General features: G+C 34.9%; 1 protein-coding gene across 1 annotated transcript in view; it reads left to right on the forward strand.

Moving 5' to 3' along the window:
* Nucleotides 1-23,730, forward strand: part of RIT2 (Ras like without CAAX 2) — a 513,738-nt gene that overhangs the window by 225,289 nt on the left and 264,719 nt on the right. The window contains 1 exon segment of the mRNA XM_069077860.1: nucleotides 4,359-4,432. Coding sequence (XP_068933961.1) covers nucleotides 4,359-4,432 — 74 coding nt within the window.

Below are 23,730 nucleotides of genomic sequence, written 5' to 3' on the forward strand. Positions count from 1 at the left end.
TTTACAAATAATGAAGCACACTTACCAAAATGGGTTAGAAATTCTCAAATTTTCCAGAGTAATCTGTCATTGACATACTAATTAAATTAAGAATTAAAAAAAACCTTATAGATCAGAAAAATATCTGCCATTTCAGATAGCAAGAAGCAGGGAAAAAGGCCTAGTCACTTCATGGCTTGATGATTCTTTTCCCAAATTGAAAGTAACCAACCATCAGTACCTCAAGCCCTTTCTTCCATGGATTCAGTCTCCCCAGTTCCCCTTTCTCTCTCTGTCTGTCTCTGTTTCTCTCTGTCTCTCTGTTTCTCTCTGTCTCTCTGTTTCTGTCTCTCTCTGTCTCTGTCTCTCTGTCTCTCTGTCTCTGTCTCTCTCTGTCTCTGTCTCTCTCTCTGTCTCTGTCTCTCTCTCTGTCTCTGTCTCTCTCTCTCTCTCTGTCTCTGTCTCTCTCTCTCTCTGTCTCTGTCTCTCTCTCTCTCTCTCTCCCTCTCTCTCTGTCTCTCTCTCTTGCTCTCTCTCTTCCTCTCCCTCTTTCCCTCCCTCCCTTCCTCTTTCTTTCTCTCCTTCTTTATCTCTCATTCTGAATTGTGCCCCCACTGCCTTTTATTTCCCTGTAATAACTCCATTCTAACCCAGAAAATTTAATCTCTCATCATGAAGTTTCTCCACATCAGAGAAATGCCATCAGTAGGTATATTGCATATTATAGGTAATGCCCATATTAATGCTATTGAAATTTAACAACAAAATTATATTGGGAAAGAAATAGATTATAGTTAAAAGAGCATAGAATTTGAGAAATACCAGTTGAAAAATGTGTTTATTTTGTATATATCTGTGTATATATATATACATATAAGTATATTTATCTATATAAAAATATACATAATGCTTGCAAATGCCTATTATGCACATGTGTGTATATTAACACAAAAATATAACAACTCATCATCAGATTGGCTTAAAGAGTTGCTTTGAGGCACAAAATGTTTTAAGTGACTTTGACAAGGACACATAGCCAGTATGGGTCATATTTCCATGGAAGACATAGACAAAACAATAGCCCCTTTTTCAACAAGAACATAATTGTGAAAAATGTCGTATCTGTATTTCAACTCCAGTGTAGGTAGGTTGGTTGTCGTGCTTTCTGAAAGAGAACCAAAGTGACATCACTGTGTTAGAATCAAGTCACAGTGCATCCAATTGTGGCTGCTCAGACCAATGCAAGCTCAGAATGCTCTGCTATAGATTGGGCACAAATAGTCCATGTAACATTTGGGATGGATTCTCTAGGTTTGTGTATCTCATATTTCTTTTGAACTACTTCAGTTCTGCTTTACTTACAGAGCACAGCACTTTCTTTGATGAGGGCACACCTTGCTGGATGGTCCTGTGCCATCATCTCTCATGTCATGCAATCACTTCCAAAGTTCTTCAGAGACCTTAAAAGTGCCCTTGTAGTACTTGTTCTGATTGCCACGTAATAAATTGCATTGTGTGAGTTCTCCACAAAATAGCTTTTCAGGAAAGCATACATTTGGCATTTTGAACAACTTGGCCAGTGTAATGGCAAACAAAATAAGGATTTTTTGCTGTTTTTCTGGATTGAGTTTTACCTCATCAAGTGCCTTTGTGCCTAGCCTTTGATTGGAAACAATATACATTATGTTGGGCTTAATGGTCCTAGGGGAGTTTGGAGATCTCCCCTGCCCTTAATAGGGCAAATGTAATCACATGGAAGCTCATGATGGGAAGACCTTACTGAAAGGGTGGAGCATAAAGGATGGAGAAGAAAGGAATCAAGCAGAGACAAGCATGAGCAAAGCTGGGAGAAGGCAGAACTGAGAGAATGTTTGTGATGTCATCACTCTGTCTGTTGATATGTGTTACTTTGTCAGTCAGAAGCTCTGTATTGGTTTCTCAGACAGAAAGTGAATCGAGATGGTAGCATTTGTAATGTGTATAAATATTGTAGTAGCCCTGTTAAGTTTGTTTTCCTAGAAATACAAACTGCAAAGAGCTTGGAGTGAAGTAGTCTCCATGAACTGAAATATTGAACAGGAGCAGAGAGTTACCTAAGTTTGAATCTAGGCAAAGTTAGAAGGGGTCAGCACATGGAGGAGGAGCCATGGGGTTTGGAAGCCTACCTCAAGTCAGGAGGAAAGAGGACTTTACTTTGGACACTCTGTATTGACTGATGAGATTTCTAATTTATTTTGACCTAGGGGTGGATGGTGTTTGCACTTTCTGTTGCTCCTTAAGGATGATTGGAATCCAGCCTCTAGTCAAGATGAAAGAAGGCTTTACTTGGATACTCTGTTTTGACTAAGGAGAGAGTAACATACTGTAACCTAGGGGTATATGGCATATGTATTTTCTACTACCCTTTAAAGATGACTATGAGATATACTGAATGATATGTTTTAAGACGATGTGGCCACCTTAGTAATAAGTTGTTATGTTATGTTGTTGTGAATGTTATGCTTAATTTCTTGGATATTAGGCTTTAGTTTATTGATGAATAAGTTATTCACAGCAGCAGTCCTCAGGAGAGCTGCTTGTGATTGGCTTTATATCTAGAAGAAGGGATCCCATTAGGATTTAGTATTAGTATTTAGGAGCAATCTATGATGGGACTTAAGGGAAAGGAAAGGTGAAGTTCAAATGAGAGAACATTAGGGGCCTGGGTTTGAATCCTGCCATTGAAAATTCATAGTTGTATGATCATAGGCAGGTCACTGAGGTTCTCTGAGCTTTAATTTCTTAATATGCAAAACACCTACAATATCTCTTACCACACAGTATTGCTGTGAAAATGAAATAAAATAAGGTAATGTATTTTACAGGCCTTAGAGTTCAGTATAAATGTCTTTTATTGTAGCTCTCATCATTTTTAATGTTGGTCCTAGGTCCAGGTTTCTTAACCTTTTTTGTGTCTTCAACACCTTTTTAAGTTTAACAATATTTTAAAAATCATAACTAATTTAAATGTCAAATATCAATTAGAGGTTAGTGAAATAAATATTTTTTTCCTCTATCCAAGTTTATAATTCCTCTGAAATCTATCCATGGATGTCATGGATCCCACTTTAAGAAGCTTTACTATAGGCAGAGAGAAGAGTCTGAATATGTACCTTAAAGTAAAAGTATCATATGGAGTCTGGAAATGGGAAATAGTTTTCAATAATTAAATTAAAGCATCGGGAAAGGGGTTATGTGAAATTAGCAAACTGAAATCAGATTATGGAGACCATTAAATCTCAGGCTAAGTTATTCAAAGTTATTGTGTTGACAATGGAGAATATTTTTGAGCAGGATATAGGGTGTTTGGCTCAGGATAGATTAGAAGTGGAGGGACTATATTTTTGCTGTGAGTACTCCAAAGTCAGATTATTGTGAGTTTTCAAAATTTTACCTTAAAATAATAGCAATAGTAATAAATTATTTGAGGAAATAGAAAGTTTTTGAGAACAAGCACTTTTTAGAGCCTTTATCTTTATGCTATTTTGTGTTAACACTATGCTTCATTTAATATTCATACTTTTGAAACTCAATTTGAAGGAAGCAATACTGAGTACTTCTATCTTTTAAGAGAATTTTAGATCTGTTTTTGTTTTAAAAAAAATCTATTTAATTGGAGAGATGCATGAGAGAATAGATACTGGCAATTTGCTATCTCTAATCATTTCAGTTCTCTCCTCAATACTGTGTCTGTTGCACTCCCCCATCTAATCTGGTATTACTTCAGGAAAGAAAACTGTCTGGGTAAAGACGCAAAATAATGAGAAAGACTTATTTTTAGTACTAATTCCTGTACTTCTTTCTATCTCTGTTCCAACGTGGAGAAGCTACCTCTGGCTTTGTGATTGTGCTGATTAAGGGCCTCTTTCTCTCAGGGACTGGAAGCATTTGACCTCACCTCATGCCTCACTTCACAAGTCAGATGTTGCATTAATCAACCAGAGAACATTGTCTTCAATGTGCTGTTGTTTAATTAGAAACCACACAATTTAACCCTAATTCAATGTCCAGTCTAAATATTGTCCTTTTCTCATGCCCCATTTGAGCCAAATGTGAGAAATAAATGATGTGATTTCCTATTTGAATTTTGACAAATCATGAATGAATAGACTTATCCTAATGACCAGCTGTTCAGTTATAGATATCACAATGATTTATTATATTGGATAAATTGGGATTTTTGAGCATGGAGAAACATTTTCAATACTAGATGATATGGACAGTTAATTGATGAATTCCTCACTTCAGAAGTAAAACATAAAATAAGAACACTCTGAAAATGGGTGACTATACCTTTTGACTGATTATTTTACAAGTTGATGTCACATTTTGTCTTTCAGAAGATGCTTATAAAACCCAGGTTCGTATCGATGATGAGCCTGCCTATCTGGATATTTTGGATACTGCTGGACAGGTAAATAATGTCTTCAGGTTAGCCTTTTTTCCCCCAAGGATAAGGACAAACTTTAACCTTAAATGCACAGCTTATAGGAGAGGAAATGAGCTTAATTGATCTTAGAAAAAATCGCTGAAATCTTTCTTTCTGGCTTCTTAGAGTGTTTTTTTTTTTCTTTGACCTAGAGGTTATATATGTTGGGCATGATATTCCTGGGAGTTTTTATTTGGGGTTTTCTTGTAATAAATTATTTGAATTCTTTCTATATCACTTTATCTTGTAGTTCTAAAAGATCAGAGCAGTTTTCTTTTAAAAGTTCCAGAAAAAATGGTGACTATATATTTTATTCATCATGCCTTTTAGGTCTAAACATACTTAAATAATTTCTCTTCAATCTGTTTTTCCTGTTCAGTTGAATTTTTTCTCTGAGATACCTGACATTTACTTCTATATTTTAAAAAAATATTTTCACTTTAATTTAATATTTCTTATTGTTTCACCTATTTCTATTTAGTCTATTTTAATTTTCAGGGAGTCTGTTGTTCTAGGAAGGCTTATATCTCTTATACCAACTCTTTATTTCCCTTTGCAATTCTACCTTTCATAGCTCTAATTTTCCCCATTTTTTTTTTAGCAAATTGCTGACTTGATTTTGGTTCTGAGCAATATGACTAGGATTTTTCCTGGCCAGAATTCCAGTAGAGAGCTACTGGAACCAGCCCCTCTCAGCCATGTAGAAAGCTCTGTTGTTTTGTAGTATCAAAACAGAAGGCTTCTCTTTGACATGAGATTCCTGCTGTGGTGATTCCTCTGCAGCTGTAGATAGTCCTAGAGGCCAGAACAGAGAACTTGCTCCACTCCTGGAATCTGACCTCCATAGTTGCTTCATGCTTCTGAACTTGTACCATTCTTGAAACATAGACTAGGGTGCTAAACAGTCCTCATGGATCTCTACCTCTAGGTCCAGATCTCTGTCCTTTGCTCTGGATCTAACCTAGAATTGAGTAATGCATGACAGCTGACAGTTAGCAGCGATTCCTACACAACATAGAAAGCCAGACCTCCTTGTTGGGTCTGAAACTATTACTTACCTTACTGCATGCTCTTTATATTCCTTCTTGAATAGATTCCATCTCCAGTGTTCACAGACTTCTCCACAAGTTCACAAACTTCTTCACAACTTCACAAACGTGTCTCTTTATCTAGACCTGAGATGGGGGCAAAAAACAAAAACAAAACAAAAACCCACTATAATTTTCTTTTTTTCTTGGAATTCCCAGTCAGTCCTAGATCTCCTGAATTTTCCAACTTTATTTGGAGATACTATAAAGTAGAACTCAATGATAATGGCTCTACTCATTGACAACTTAGCTCTGTTTGGTGTAAATATTTTAGGAGAACAATCTAATTAATTGAAAAGAAAAAAAAAACCCTAACAAACAAAAATTAGTAGGACTTGGGCCCCATGACAGGTATAGGAGGAGGTGTTTGAGGTCTCAAATCACTCCATATAATTTACTCTCTCTTCTGATTCAGAGGTCAGCTAGCCACTTTGGAATCCTATGAAAGCCTGAGAAAACAATGTTCTGGACTTGGAGAGATTGAAGATAATTCCCTTCTGACAAAAATACTTTTTCCCTACGGAGTTCCCATAGCATTTTGAATTTATCTAATCTCATTCATTTTCCCCCTGGTATTCTAGGTAGCATAGGATGGACTACTAGACCTAGATTCAGGAATACCTGAGTTCAAATATAGCTTCAGGCATGTAAGAGTTTTGTCACCCTGGGCAAGTCATTTAACCTCTGTTTCCCTCAGTTTTGTTATCTGCAAAATGAGGATAATAATAGCATGCACTTCTCACGATTGTTATGAGGATTAAATGAGAAAATACATGTAAAGCCCTTAATACAGTGCCTGTCACATTGTAATAATTATATACATGTCAATTATTTGTCCTATCACCCATACTAAACTATGAGCTCCCTGAGGATAAAGCTTATGGCTTATTTATCCTTTTATCTAACAGAGCATCTTGCAGACAGACTTGTAGAATATTTGGTGATTGAATGAAGAACGTTCAAATTTTACCTCAGCATCTGATACCTCCTCACATGTGTACACACACATACACACACACACACAAACTAAAATGACACAAATCGAAGCCAAAGCTATATTGCAAACTGTAATTATTGTGATGTGGGGGTTGAAGTGAGGAGGGAGGTGGTTATGCAGGATATACTTAGTTATGAATCCTATAAAACAGAGATTATGTCCAATGTAGCTTATATCTAGGGATGCTGCATCTTTATCACCTTATTAACTTGTTCGGTGACCTTGTAAAAATGTTTGAGTCTCTGTAATTCATTATTCTAGGTTCCTGTTGGAAACAGCACATCGTTAGCAATGCTGTTACAAAGCGGCTAACTTGGTCCCTTCTCCTCCTTGAACTGCTCTAAGCCCCAGTCCCTCCCTCCCCCCACCAAAAAAAAAGCTTTGGTTCTGCACATAGAGATTTAAAAATGCTTTTATTGTGAAACTAAAAGCATACTAAATGAGCAAATTCTGTTTACTAACTTGGTTTTCTTTACATTGGGTATGTATCAGGGAAGGAGAAGAAAGATAATTGGGAAGAAATAGTTGCAAACTCTATATTATGGTGCTTTTTATTTTGCTGCTGTGAATATACTTGATAAAGAATAGGACAAATGGGCTCTCATCTGAATGCATTCTATTATAAAATTGCTGAACATGGAATCAAAGTAGATGACCTTGAGATAGACTTATTCTTACAGATTCTGCACCCAGTGAAATGTGGATTTGCACAATATGTGAATGAATGTATGTGCCTGAAAATCCATATTACCTTCTGCAAAGTTACTTTCCTGTTTTTGGTCTTAATTTTCTTATGTTTATAATGAGTTAGACTAAATAAATATGAACATTTGTTTAGTCAATGTTTAATGTGTATGAATTTATATGTGCAAATTGATATTAACTATTTTTATTTTTTTATTACATATGTATACACATTTGCACACTACATATGCCTTTCTGTTATTTGTTTGTTTTCCAGATAAATGAGATTTATGCCTTCAGGCACTGTTAAGGATTTTTGTTTCATTTTGTTTTGGTTTTGATGGGATGAACCTGATACCAGAACTTCCTCTATCAATTCAGATGAGAAGAATTCCTGAAATGTATAGTCTTTGAGGGTTGCCTGGTCCACTCAGAGTTTGAGTGGCTTGTCAAGGTTGGATATGTAGCTAGAACATGTCAGAGATGGGACTAGAACCAGCTCTTTTGGATTCCATGATCAGAACTGCAACCTCTCATTTTAAATTCATTGCATACTCTTTGTCTTTTAAATGAATGATACTGAAAATAATTTAAGCTTTTCATCATTATTCATAATTCTTACTCTTTTCAATTGTCTTTTATTGTGTCCAAACCTGCATCTTCATTTTAGCTATTCTGCTTCTAACCCATTGCCAAGCTGTCATTACAATTATTTTCCTTCTGGTTTACTGCTTCTAATTCTGTCCAGTTTGGATAATCAAATAAACAAGATTGTGGAAAAAGATATGTTATACAATTGGTATGAAACACCAACTTCCCTGCCAGAGAAATGATTCCAGTTATTTCTGGATGAATGAAGTGCTTTATTTATTTGTGTGTCTGTATCATTAACAACATAATTTCAGCATGTACTAAGTGCTGAATGCTATCATAGGTATAATGAAAGCATAAAAATGCAAACTCCCTGAGGGAAGGGGATATTTTGCTTTTTGTCTTTACCCCCAGTGTCTATCACAGTAGGGACTTGAAAAATGCTTGTTGATTTATTGATTGACAATAAGGAAACAGTGTTCTTGTTCAGAATGAAATTCCGATTTAATTTACTCTATATAAATTTGAAAAAGAAATCAGATTCAGAGGATTTGGATGCACTAGATAACTATCAGTCATGATGAAATAGCCAACTCCTTTCCTTCTACCTTTTTCTTTGTATTTCTATCCCTCTAGTTTTCTCTTATAAAATGTCAATTTTATTTGTTCCCAATATCCATAGCTGCTTTAAAATCCATTTGCCGCATGGTATAATATATTATACATTAAGTATTTAATTATAATTCATGTTTTTAGTTGAAACTTGGCAAAATCTAAGGCTGTAACTGCCGAAGTGGTTATATTTTTCCTTTTTTTTTTTGCTTTAAAAATGATTTTATTTTTACTTGGTCAAAAAATATCATCTGAATTATCAAATGCCATTGAAATGCAATTTTAGTAGAAATAACTGAAAGATGAAATGTCATCTAGGGTTCTCATTATTCATTTCCCAACTTCCTGACTGTCATTGATTGAAGGCTTTTCCTTCAGTGTGTCTTTTCAAGGTATATAATGTGAAAACTCTGTTACCCATAATTACTACTGGGAACTCTAGAGATAGACTCAGAACTCCCAGAGAACATTCCATTGAAGAGGTCATACAGTAAAGTTTTCAAAAGTTTCCATTCAGGGTCAATCTTCAGGTTTTTTTTTCCCCCGTGTGTGTGTGTGTTTGTGTGTGTGTGTGTGAGAGAGAGAGAATGGAGAATGCCTTGCTTGCTTTAAAAGACCATCTCCTGTGGGCAATGAGCACAATTTGACAGGAAGGTATGAAAAGAATTGACGTTATGGCTATTGACAAAGAGAACTGAACATCTGAATCTGTGTCTATTGTGAAATAGAAGGGGCTCATGTCAAGGTGAGGGAGCAGTGTTGTTGAGGACAGCCAGTTCTAGAACTCAAGAATCTTGGCTTTTTTCACAAACAAATTATGTTAATGGCTTTGTCAGGCCATCTAACCACTCTGGTCTTCACTTTATTGACCTATAAATTGACTTGTTAGACTAGATGTACTGTCAATTCTTTTTCAAGTTTTGAACTATACTTATAAACAAATACATTGGGAAATAATGAAAAAAATGGGAACAATTCACAATGGAGTTTTAGGAAGGACTCAATAATATATTGTTTATGAAATTATAGATTAATTTCACCATGATTTCTGCAGTATAATAAACTTCTTTTAGCATTGCAGGGTAGGTCCTTATCTGCAACTTAGAATCTTAGAGTTTTTCTTAGAGCACAAAGAGGATTAAGTGAATTGTTGGGGGATATACAGTCAATATTGTCAAGGGTAGCACTTGACCCTAGTTCTTCCTGCTTCTTGAATAACTCTCTATCTAGTATTCTGTCCTATTCCTTTAGTGTAGAGAGCAATTTAAATGTTTATACTCTTTGACACAGATTCCACTGATGACATATATTATAAAGTAACAAAGTAGATAGAATGCTGAACTTGGCATCAGGGACATTTGAGTTTGAAACCTACCTCAGGTAGATAAAAGTCATGTGATCCTGAAAATGTCATTTACCTTCTCTCAATCTCCCTTTCCTCATCTGTAAAATGGAGATATTAATAACATCTATCATACAAAGTTATTGTGTTAGGATCAAATAATACATGTAAAGCTGATGAAAATTCTTAAAGTATTATGTAAATGCTAAACATAGTTTTAATAATAATAACCCAACATCAGTGACAAAGAAGGGCCTATCTATGGGAAAAATACTTATAGCAGCTCTTCTGTAGTAACAAATCCCAAGAAATAAAACAGACAGTCCTTAATGAAGGACTGTCTAAAAAAAGTGTGGTAGAGGGATGTGATGGGATCTTATTATATCTCAAGAAACAATCACCATGAAGAATTCAGAGAAGCATGGGAACAATCATTTGTACAGAGTGAACAATGGCTACAAAATATAAATTAAAAGCAAAACAATGAAATAGAAACTGAATACTAGGAAATCATAATAATGAAGCATGACAACAAAAAATAAATTTGAGAAGCTCCTTTGAAAAAACAGGGAACTGTCAGTGTGGAAAACTGAATGTAAATATCAGAGTTTTCCAATACATTGATAAGTTTGCTCAGCTGTCCCATTCTCCAACATTGATATTTTTATTTTTTTAAAGAAGATATGATTGGGAAATGGCTAAAGGAGACATCAGACAAACAAGAGGAAGGATAGGATGGAGGGAAAGAGATGGGTAATAAACATAAATGTGAATGTGATTGGAATGATCTCCCATGTAAAACAGATTTGGATAGCAAAGTAGATAAAAAACCAGAATCCTACAATATGTTGCTTACAAGAAACCCACTTAAAACAGAGGGACACAAACAAAGTAAAGGTAAGGGTCTGGAAGAGAATTAATTGTGCTTTATCTGAAGTGAAAAAAGAAAACAGGGGTAGCAATCCTGATCTTGGACAAAATAAAAGCAAAAATGATCTAATTAAAAGAGATAAGGAAGGAAACTACATCTTGCTAAAAGGTACCATAGACAATGAAGTGATCAGATTAGAAGGGCAAGGAATAGTCTGCATGTCAGATTTATGAGGATTAGAAGAATTCATGACCAAACAAGTAATAGAGAAAATGGCAAGATGTACAACAGATACTTTTGATCGTATTAAATTGAAAACTATTTTTACAAACAAAACCAATGCAACCAAGGTTGGAAGGAAAACAGAAAACTGGGAAACAATCTTTACAACCAGTTTCTCTTATAAAGGCCTCATTTCTCAAATACCTAGAAAACTGAATGAAATGTATGAGACTACTAGCCATTCCCCAATTGATAAATTATCCAAGGATATGAACAAGCAGTTTTCAGATGAATAAATTAAAGCTATATATAGGCATATGAAAAAATGCTCTAAATCACTTTTGATAAGAGAAATACAAATCAAAACAATTCTGGGGTACCACATCATACCAATCAGATTGACTAATATGACAAAAAAGAATAATGACAAATGTCAGAGAGTACATGGGAAAATTGGGATACTAATATTTTGTTGGTGGGGGTATGAACTGATGCAACCATTCTGGAGAACTATTTGGAAATATGCCCAAAGTACAAGCAAACTCTGAATACCTTTTGATCTAGCAATACAACTAATAGATCTGTATTATAAAGAGAAAATAAAAAAGGGAAAGTGACCTATATGTGCAAACCTATTATAGCAGTGCTTTTTGTGGTGGCAAAATATTGGAAATGGAGGGGATGCCCATCAATTGGGGAATGGCTGAAAAAGCTGTGGTGTATGTATATACTGAAATAGTATTGTGTAATAGGAAATGATTGACAGGCAGATTTCAGAAAAAAAAACTGGAAAGATATACAAACTGATGCAAAGTGAAATGAGCAGAACCAGGAAACCATTGTATCAGCAACATCTTGTGATGATCAACTGTGAATGACTTAGCTCTTCTTAGCAACACAATCATCCAAGACAAGTTTTAAGGACTAATGAAGGAAAATGTTATACATATCCAGATAAAGAACTGATGGACTCTGAAAGCAGCTCAAAGCTTATGTCTTTCACTTACATTATTCTTTCTCATGTTTTTTTTTCTTTTGATCTGCTTCTTCTACAACTGTGTCAAATAAGGAAATATGTTTTACATGAGAACACATGTACAAACTTTATCAAATTGCTTATCATTTTCAAAAGGAGGGAAAGGGAGATAGGGAGGGAGAAAAATCTGGAAATGAATGTTTAAAAAATTAATCCTTTAAAATCTTTAATTTTTAAAAAATGAATGCTAAAAATTTTCTTGGTATGTAGTTGGGGAAAAAATGAAATACTATATAAACCAAAAAATAAAGAAGGTATGACTATCTATTAGGGGTAGCTAGGTAGTACAGTGTATAAAGCTTGCTGGAATTAGCAAGACCTGGGTTCAGATTTGCTTCAGACCCTTAGCTGTATAACCCTGGGAAGTCATCTAACCTCTGACTACTTTAGTTTTCCCATCTATAAAACTAATATAATAAGAAAACCTATATGTCAGGGTTCTTCTGAGGATTAAATGAAACAATATTCACAAAATGCTTTGTAAACCTTAAAACATTAGATAATTGATGGCTATTGTTGTTACATTAGAACATGAAGGTGATACATAAGCCAAATATAGTCATTGAAAATGTCATTGAATTAACTTTGAAGTTCATCTCAATTATGAATAGTTATATCTTGAATTAGACCTGCTCATTCATCAACAAATATGTCTGTGTATAGAGCTATGCTAGATACTGTGGGAAAAAGAAAAACAAAGAAATTTACAATCCAGCTTGGGAGACAAGGCATATATAATCAATAAATATATGTAGAGAGAACTGTGACTAATGCATTGGAAAAGCAGACTTGGATGCAAAAGGCTATTGATGTAACACTATCAATTCAGCCCAAGAAAATGCACAGCTTTGAGCCAGAAAGAGGAAAATAAGCAAGGGAAACATGAGATAGGATTCTGGATTGGAAGATGACCCTTTAATTGAAGAGAGGACATAAGAAAATTGGGGGGGGGATGTGAAGCAATGGGTATTTAAATGGTTCTACCCAGAAACTGCTTTGCATTTACTTTGTATACCACACACACACACACACACACACACATTTACTCTTCTTTGTACGCTTCATTTTCCTTTAATAGCAGTAGGATTTTTGACAGTTGGAATTATCCCCTTTTGGTCCTTGTATCTCCAGCATAAAGCACAATCCATAATAATTATTGAATTAACTTAAATAGCAAAAGAAGTGATACAACCAATAGTCTAATAGCTCATAACTCTTGTTTCTCTGAATTCCTAATGCTCTTCAAGTATTCAATAAATGGGTATTGCTTGTTTTGCCCCTCCATGTGATAGCGCTTTGAAGGTAAGGACTTCTTCACATTACTTCTCAGCAGCTAGCACAGTACTAGGCACCTAAAAAGTACTCAATAACAGCGAATTGATTCATTACCTTAAGACGTCACAGACAAATGTTCAGTGGCTTAGGGATGTAATGGAAATCTCTTCTCTCTCTCCATATGAAGATTTACCTAAGAGTCTAGGGCATTTTTTATCTCCAATTTCATTTTCTTCTTCCAGAGTATTTTCTGAAGTAGTGGGAAATAATTGTGCTGCATTTAATCTGAAATGTGGAAACAGATGGGGTAAGGGGAACCAAGCTTCTTCATTAGAAATCAATTCTGCAATTAGGCAGCAGGGCTACTAAAAAGCTTTCATTCTAAGGGACTTGAGATTATCCCTTGGACCAACTAAATAGCCTGCTGATTCTGACCTCAATGAGCAACTGGGGACAAATTGTGACAAAGGAGCTGGAAAATATATTGGCCCAGAACCATTAAGTGCTTTCAAAGTAGGTAAGAAACTTCCCCAAATCAATGGAGTTTGATGGGAAGGATGTTTTGTATAAGATGATTGCTCTGAATGGTTATTAAGAGCAGTTGTTTGTTAGCATTCTCTGAATTCATTTTCATACAAATGAAAATGATAATGAACATCTCATTTAGGGCATCCTTCTGGTGATGGGAGGCCTACGTGAGGCCGACAGCTCCAAGCTAAATGATAAGTCCACCCATGATGCTAACAATCATCTCTGAAAGTAGCAGCAAATCAAAAGACATGCTATTCCTGCCAGGCTTCTAAGCAGTAGATTTAGCCCCCTGCTTCCTGCTTTGAAGAGAAGCTATGTGACTCCCAAGGGCCCTTGAGATAAATACACTTTCCTTCCCTAAACATAAAACTTCTTTGAGTTGTTCAGACAGCTATCTTGGCTCTTCCTGCCTATTACTGAAGCATGCTGTTCTGTAATCCTGAATCAATTCAAGTCCAGTTTCATATGAAAGCTATAACATCATATCTAATGGAAACTCAAACTGCATTTTTAGCAGCAAGGCATTTAATGGACTCATAATCCAAGTACCTTAAGAGTTTTAAATGAATTTTACTTTTTTTCCCCCTCCTGTAATCTTAACAGGAAAAAGTGCCTTGGACGATAAAATGAAAAAAGAAATGTTCAAGCTTTGATTTCCAAGTCATGGCCCTGTTTTAGGACAATTCCAAAGTATATCCAAGTTATAGTAATGATTTTTTTACTCAGGTTAGGGTTTGCATATAAGCAGAATAAATGGTGAAGGGAGCATATTGAATATATGCAATACCTACGGTGTGATTCAAAAGATACTGTAGCAAAGAGTCATACAGTTTTTGACAGAAAGAGGCCTTTGTGGTTAAGTAACTTGCCTTAGGTCATAGAAAGTAAGGAGTAATACCTAGACTGTTACACAGGTTTTCAGAGTTCAAGTTCAATGGTCTTTCAACTGGACTAAGGTCTCATGGCCTTCCAAAATGCCTGCCCCTTTTTTTTTTTTACTAACACCTGAAATTGCTTTACCGAAGGACATAGTTGTAGGAAGAGTATGCCTTGTGACTAACATTTTTTTTTGTCATTTCAGTTCTGTCTGACTCTTTGTGACCTCATTTGAGATTTTCTTGGCAAAGATAATGGAGTGTCTTTGCCATTTCCTTCTCCAACTCATTTTACAGATTAGGAAACTGAAGCAAACAGGGTTAAATGACTTGCCCAGTGTAACATACCTGTAAGTGTTTCCGGCTAGATTTGAACTTGGGTTTTTTCTGATTCCAGGCTCTGCACTCTATCCACTGCACCACCTAGGTGCATTTATAAGGTACTTAAAGGTTTTCTTTCACCTATGCTACAGGTAGGGATTATAATTTATCTCCATTTTGTAGATGAGGAAATTGAGGTTTACAGAGATTAAGTGACTTTCTCAAAGCCTCATAGCTAGTAAATGTCTAAGGATGGATTCAAACACAGGTATCACTAATTAATAATCTAGCATTCTATTCATTATGCCATCTCTGAGTGGCAGAATCTCTCTGGGATAGTAAATATATCCATGCTACAGAGTAAGTGAATGGGTTCAATATTAACACTTTTCCTGAAAGCAGAATAGAATAAGGACACATGAAAAGAAGAAAAACATCATGGATAGAAATGAATATAGGAAAAGGAAACTAGTGATGCTGAAACCAACCTTTGTCAACTTCATAATTTTTGGTCCAGGTAAGAACAGGTCATGAACCACTTTTTACCCTATTTTTTTATATCAGTCAATCAGGCACTGTGCTTTGGACAAGTAATTTTATATCCAATTTTATGAGTCATAAAAACAAACAAACCAACAAACTGGGCTGGTCCTATTTCTACTACCAAGTAGCTAAGTAACCTTGGCCAATTCTTTAAAAATTCCCAGGACTCATTTTCTCATTTACAACATAAAAGGGCTGAACTAGATGACCTCTAGGTTCCCATACAACTCTGAACCTTGATGATTCTTTGACAAATGAATCCTCACTCCCATGCTCACTGGTACTTTGTTTGGATGTTGATAATAATGGCTTCATCAATACTGTCATTGCTGTTTCATGGGCTGTTCCTCATAGAAACGAACTATATATACACACACATATATACATATACACACACACATATATACATATATATATACACACATATATACATATATATACACACATATATACATATATTTACCTTTACTCTCCAGGATTTAGTCAGGCAAAGCTACCGAAATTGAAAGGTAAATACCTACTATATTAAAGTTAAGTGAAATGATGGCAGAGGAGGCCAGATTCATCAGATCCATGTTCTGTCTAAAGTCATAAATAAATAGCATGGCAAACTCGACATTTTTGTTTAAAATACCCATTTGGGGAACAGCTATATTTAATTTTCCAATAGCAAATCCCCCACTTCAGTATTATAAGCCTTCACCCTCTGGGTAAAGTCTATTTTTTTAGGTAAGTGTAAAATATCTCCTTCCAAAAAATTTATTTATCAGCCAAATGTGCCTAAGTACTGTTTTTCACTCAGCGTCATGCTCCTGCTACTCTGTTTTCACACAGGTTGATTTCAATGACATATATTCATTCCATTTAATCTTCCCACTGCCCACTGTCATTTAATCTGCCTACTACTTGAGGTCAGATTTGAAATAGTATCTTCTTGATTCCAGGCCCAGAGCTTTATCCACCACAAATTAAAATATATTTCTCTATTTACATATTGTATCACTCTGGTAGAATATCAGCCCCTTGCAGGTAGAGATTATTATTGTTGTTATTCTTGTTGTTGTGATTTTGGTCTTTTCAGCCCACAATGTCTTACATATATAAACAGTATGTACTTAAAAAGTGCTTTCTGATTTGTTAGATGGAGGTGGGCTTAAAAATATAAACCCATAACATTCAAATGGCCAGAGGTGAAGTAAAAGAAATAAAATAATACTTTATATATGACAACCTAGATTTATAGAGTGCTTTATAATTTTAAAAGTATTTTTACATTTGTAATACCATTAGATTCTAGGATTAATGTTAGTTATCATTAAACCAATTTAATTATGAAGAAACTGAGTCCCAGACAGGTTAGAAAATTTGCCTGGGTTGGCACAGATGTTTAGTATAGAACTGAGCCTTGAATCTAAGCTTTTTGACTTAGTCTATTCTTGTCCCCAATACTTTGTCACATTACTTAGTGATTGGATACATTCCTTTATTCGATTACCTGCTATCTCAGAGAAGTGCAACATTTGGCAGTCATCACAATCATCATTGCAAAACCTTGGGAAAGCAACTTATTGCAGATGAAGCTAATCTTACATATAGATGCAGTCTTTTCTCTGTCATTCTATAGATTGTAATCTAAAAGAGACATATAGAAATCATTATATTAGAAAAACATGGAAAGACTTGCATGAAATAATGAAGAGTAAAAAGAGCAGAATTAAGATAACATTGAACACAGTAACAGCAACAGTGTTTTAAGAACAACTTGGAGTGAATAAACCACTTTGATCATTATAACTACCAAGGACATATAGGAAGATACTATCTATCTGCATCCAGAGAAAGAACTGCCAAATAAATGTATAGAATGATTTCACATATATATATATACACATATATATGTATGTATGCATATGTACTTGTATTTAAAGGTAACCATCTCTAGAATGGGAATAAAACAAGAAAGATATTTACATGATAATTTTATTATAATATTTAATAGGAAAAGCTAGTTGTACAGAATAGATTTGCAGTTTCATGTGCAGTTATTTTTTTTCTATTCTACTATGTTATAGAAATGTGTATTTTATTCCATAAATTAAAAAAAAACTAAAAGAAGAGATATATTTTATTAACAAGATAAATGACAGATAGATAGCTGAGAGAGGCAGAGAAAAATTTTCTTCAAGTGTAACATTTTGCATTTGTCCTTCATTAAATTCTGTCTCATTAGTTTCAGTCTATCATTCCAGCCTGTTGTGATCCATTTGAAACCCTGGCTCTCTCATTTTAAGTATAAAGTTTCTCTCTCAGCTTTATGATTTTTTTCAAATCAGACATTCATACATACCACTGATACCTTCATTCAAGCCATTGAACTCCTAATGATCACTGACATTGACAATATGGTCTAGAATTTTTTAGTAATAGAAGTTTTTTTTCATGGGCTATTTTCTTTGCATTCTATTTTCTATTCTTTCCTTGTTTTGAAAATGTGAATACAGCTCAAAACATACTATTTTCTCTCTTTAAATTTTTCTATCTTGTGTTTTTCCCTTTTGTTCTGATTCTTCTTCCATAACATAAATAATGTGGAAATATGTTTAATGTTATTGTTCATATATAGCCTATATCAGATTGCATGCCATCTTGGTGAGGGGGGAGGAGAAGAATGGTGGGAAATTTTGAACTCAAAGTCTTATAAAAGTGTATGTTGAAAACTAAACATAAATATATTTTTCAAAAGAAGAAAAACACTTTTGAGGATGGACAGAATGAAAGAAAATAGAGAGAGAGAGAAGTTCAAATGGGGAAAATAGAAAGGAATGAAATAAATAGTAATCATAATTTTGAAAAATATAGCAAGTTTATCTTATAGTGACTTCATTTCTCAAATATGTAGAGAACTGAGTCAAATTTATTCTTAAAAGTAATAAACATTATTCAAATGTTAAATGGTCAAAGGATATAAACAGTTTTTAGATGAAGTAATCAAAGCTATCTACAATGATGTGAAAAGCTGTTCTAAATTACTATTGATTAGAGAGAGAAATGTAAATTTAAAATCTCCTAGGTATCACCCTGACATCTCTCAGTTTGGCTAATATGACAGGAAAGAAAAAAGACAAATGTTGCTGGGGATGTAGAGATTTGAGACACTAAAGTACTGTTGATGGAGTTGTGAACTGATTCAGCCCTTCTGGAAAACAATTAGGAACTATGTCCAAAGGGCAATAAAAACATGCATACACTTTGACCTATCAATACCACTATGAGCTCTTCCTCCCAAAGACATATTTTGAAAAAGGAAAGCAATCTATGTGTATAAAAATATTTATAGCAACTCTTTTCATGTCGAAAAAATTGGAGATTAAGGTGATGCCCATCAATTGGGGAATGGCTGAACAAGTTGTGGTATATGCTTTTGATAGAATACAATTTTATTATAAAAAATGATGAGAAAAATGCTTTCCGAAAAAAAAATGGAAACACTTACCTGAACTAACGAAAAGTGAAATTAGCGGAACCAGGAGAACATTGTACACAGAAACATCAATACTGTATAATGATAATTTGTGAATGACTTGGCTCTTTTCAACAATGCAATGATCCAAGGCAATCATGAAAGCCTAATGATGAAAAATGTTATCCATCACCAGATAAAAAATGAGGGAGAATGAATGTAGATCAAAGAATACCTTTTAAAATTTTCCTTTTTTTGTTTGTTTTCTCTAACAACATGACTAATAAGGAAATGTTTTGTATTACTGTACATGTAAAACATATATAAAATTGTTTGACTTCTCAATAAGGGGATTGGGGAAGGAGGGAGAAAGAGACAATTTGGAACTCAAGATTTTTTATAAAGCGAATTGAAAAAAGAGAGAAAATGCATGCATTTCCCCATGTTTTATCCTTCCTATTTTCCATGGTCTTTCAGAGATCACTGACAAGGACTGGACCATCATAATTGTCAGTTCATTTGAGACTCTGGGATGCAATTCTTATTTGTTTGGTCAAAAGGAAGCTGGTGTCATCTTGAAGCAGTTCTAGAAACCAAATTTTAATTTTTCAATGTGAAAGTTTATATATCAGAAATCAGCAGATAATATAAATCAGAAATTGATTTTCTATTTTGTTGATTATTCAGACTTTAATAAGTAAATATAATAATGAAGATTAAACTTAGGTGTGTCATGTTTACATTTTTTTTCCAGCCGAGAGTTGGTTGTTAAACATTTACTAGCACAATGCTGGTTCAGGGCACTTAAATTAAAAAAGTAAAGCTAGCTACTATTTGATCATTTTATAATTATTTCCCCCCCTCCTGCACCTTTATTGACCCTTCCTGAATATCTAATACCTACCTATCTCATAACCTTCTCCTTGACTTTTGTCCTGTTTGACTCACTGAAATTGTTAGAATTGCTCCTATACAGCTGCATTCCAAGCCATAGTCCCTACTGGATAACCCTGTTTGGTAACGACCAAGAGAAAATATTTGGCCCAAATGTAGATTTAACTTTTGAGTTTAAATTAATTTTTCCTTTCCTGCAAGTCAATGAGTAATTTTAAGTTGTCTGAGTTCTTTAGCTATATATAGATTTTTTTCCAACTAAATATAATAGAGAACAGTAACCTGCAAAGCACCATGTGTGAGAAAACCCCCATCTAAGAGATTACTGCCTGTCAGTCATGCTGAGCCATGAAATAATTAAAATAAGCAATTTGACCACAGATGCATTTCTCTTGTTAATCATCAGGTCATTAGCCTTAATAAGATCAATCTGTGATTAGATTCATTGTATCTCAAACCAATGAAATTGAGCAGAGGAAATCAAATTTCAAGTACAAGATTCATTTATCTGTAACCTTCATCTGATTCAGCAAATCTTGAGTTTACTACAGAGGTTAGAGAGGTACTATCTTCATGCATAAATGAACCTAGGTTTGGTTATGGCTATAATGGAGAAAAATAAGGGTAGACAAAAGAAATCTTTTAATGTCTGACTCCTAATCCTTAATTTCCTATCATTGTCTGTCTGAGGTATATTGGCAGATCACCTATAGAACAACACTAAACCTAGAAGTAAGGACATTGGTGACCTATGCCTCTATTCTTCAGTTCATATGACACTTCTTTGGATTCTTCTATGAATCCATGATGTCAGTAATGTAAATTTTTTCCCCTACACACAACTTAGTCATACAGTTCTCATGCTATGCAATTCTTTCCCATGTCTTTCCAAAATCCTGCCCAGGAGCAATATGCTAAACAAATATCCTAGGATCCTATCTACATGTGGATACCAGTGCATCCCTTGGGCTAACTATTACCTCTAGATCTTGAAACATGACTATCCCACCTGTCTTTCAAGTTGTATATGTCCCTCATGATGTTTTCTATAAAACATCTGATATAGGAATCAATATTAACAAGAACACCAAGTTTTTGTTCCATAAGGCATTTCCCATTGTCCTTTGACCTGTTCTTTGTTGACATAGGTTTTCATGACTTAAATTTGACTAAGGCATTATCAGAATAAAGGGGATTTTAAGAGTTAAAATTTTTATCTATTAATCATTTTAGGGTAAATAATTTATTGAAATAGATGTATGCGATTGAATGCAGAATCTTAATTTAGTGTTTCTCCTTTGTTTTAGTTTGGGGTTAATTTTAACTTCACTCTAACCATATGATAATCTGAATGTCCACAGACTATTGATTCTGAAATTACTTTGACATAGAATAAACAACTGATATGTCCGTGCATTGAGTACTTACTGTATGCTAAGCCCTGTTATAAGACTGGTGAAACAAATAGAAAAGTATAATAATAATCTCAAGGAGTTCCAATTTAGGGAGATAACACATTAAGGAGGGTTCAAATGCAGAATGGATGGAAGGGCCCATTGGTCCTAAAGAGTCAGTTGCAGTGCAGATGACAAGGACCAGGAAGGCCAGATGGCAATGCCTGTGGATGTAAAGTGCATAGTATCAGGGTGGCTATCAAGATTCAAAAGATCTATTGACATCCATATAACAATGTCCAAGGGTCTGGAGGGCATAGTGGCATGGTACATGACAAAAGCTAGTAGCAATTCAGATGACAAGACCCAATGATCTAATGTATTCCAGACATTTATTACAGCTGTTGACACCTTATTTATCTAACAGTATGAGATAATATATTCAATCATCATGGTTAGGAACGAGAGAGAAGAATAACAAGTCATTTCTTTTTGATTAATGTATATAGTCACCCTCATTTTTCTGATGCTTTTTGGCACTCACCATGTTCAACATATCAACTCATTTCTTAACAATTATAATCATGATAGATAGACAACCTAATTTTGAGTAATTGTCAAAAACCTGTACCCCTTCATTTCTCAATCCCAAGCCATAGTTACCAATATATTTCTTCACCATACTTCTTTGAGACTACTGATCTTATCTATCCCTATGATGTCTAGTACTGTGAAAATGGAATTCAGCATAAATCATGGTATTGATAAACTAGAAAAATTGTTTCAGTGCTCATGGAAATTTCATAAGAAATATAATCAAATAATCTTACACATAGTAGTCTTTTTCTATAATTCAGTTAAGAAAGCTTTTATTTTGATGTGTAATTATCTGATAGAATTCACAGTAATTTATTAAGTGTTCACACCTCCCATGGGATACACTCATCAGAAAATGGCCACCGTGACTTCTTTTTCTAGTAGAACTCCAAGGACATCTGCCCTACTCTGTCCCCACCTGAGTTCTGAAGGGCATCCTTGAACTCCCCGAGGACCCTGTGCACGGCCCGGTCCAGCTCCTCAGAGGAGATGAGCAGGTAGGTGAAGTCCATGAAGTCACAGTCCATGGCCTAGGTGTCCATGGTGCCAATGGAATAGGTGCCCTACTTCTTGGAGTGGAATTTGCCGGAGCTCTGGTGAAGAAGCCCTCTGTGCAGAACGGCCAGCAGGGCCTCCTCCACCTGCCGCCCCTCCATGGACACCTCCAGGATCTTTGCCTGGCAGTTCATCCCCTGGCTGCTGGCTGCTCCCACGAACCTGGTAGGGGGCTGGCTGGCTCACCAGACGAGACCATCCACTCAAACTGATGACCTTTGAGTGCATAATGAAGCATAGATTTTCCTACTTTCTTTTCTCCTTTTTATCACCATGGCCAACATGGAAGTATGTTTTTGCATGGCTTCATCTGTATGATATTTAACATATTGTTTGCCTTCTCAATGGATGGGGATAGGCTGGAAGGAGGAAGAGAACTTGGAACTCAAAATGTTTTTCAAACAATGTTTAAAATAAATAATGTTTAAAACTATTTAAAATAAATAAATAAATTCTAGGGGTATAAAAGAAAAAATGTGGATATGGAACATATACAAATAAATTATTCACCAAACAGAACAAGATTAAGATTTGAAGAAGGAAAGAAAAAATTTCATATATAGAGGCCTATTCAATAAATGGACATTACTTCACCCAAAGTGAGAACCTGAAAAGACCTTAGCCTAGAAGGGCCGGTGTCTCCCAATGCATCCTGGACCATCTTGTTGAATATCTGGCCACTTGACCCAGATAGCTCTGGAGGAGGAAATAAGTCTGGGGAATTTGCACAGGCCTCCCTCACTCAAATCAAAGCCAACTGCAAGTCATGTCATCATTACCCTAATGTCCTGGGCCTCCTCAAGAATGGACAAACACACAACAATTCTAACTCAAAAGACAATGTATATGGAAAGTTTCTGTTGCAAGTCATTTGGAAAATCTCTATGGTTTTTAGGGCACAGAGGCAAAGAAGGTGTTAATGCTTCTTGTTTGATGTTATTTTTACTGAAAATGTTATTAGTTACTAATGTCAAATCATTTGACAGTGTCAAGAACTTTTTTGATGTGGGGGGAGGATGGGAGAATGGCTGCATTGTTCAATTGATGGGGTTGTAGCAAAGATAGAAACTTCATCTTCCCAGCATGTTGGCTAAGGGCACTCTGCCTGCAAGAAGCCTATATTTACATTCTCCTGGGAGGAGATAATTAGTATGGACATAACTTATATACATAAGTAACTCTAATAAAAACAAGCAAAAATGTATTAAGTACCTAAATATGTAATAAATACTATGTTAGACCCTGGAGGTACAAAAAGAAGGAAATATGTTATTTATATTAACATTATGAAAATATTATTACTAATATAAATATGATAGAGATAGATAGGTAGATAGGTAGATAGATAGATAGATAGATAGATAGATAGATAGATAGATAGATAGATAGATAGAT

The sequence above is a fragment of the Petaurus breviceps genome, unplaced genomic scaffold (genome assembly GCF_028583685.1).
Source record: "Petaurus breviceps papuanus isolate PSGF00001 unplaced genomic scaffold, PetGlider_PUasm1.0 151, whole genome shotgun sequence".
In the NCBI taxonomy this organism is placed as follows: Eukaryota; Metazoa; Chordata; class Mammalia; order Diprotodontia; family Petauridae; genus Petaurus; species Petaurus breviceps.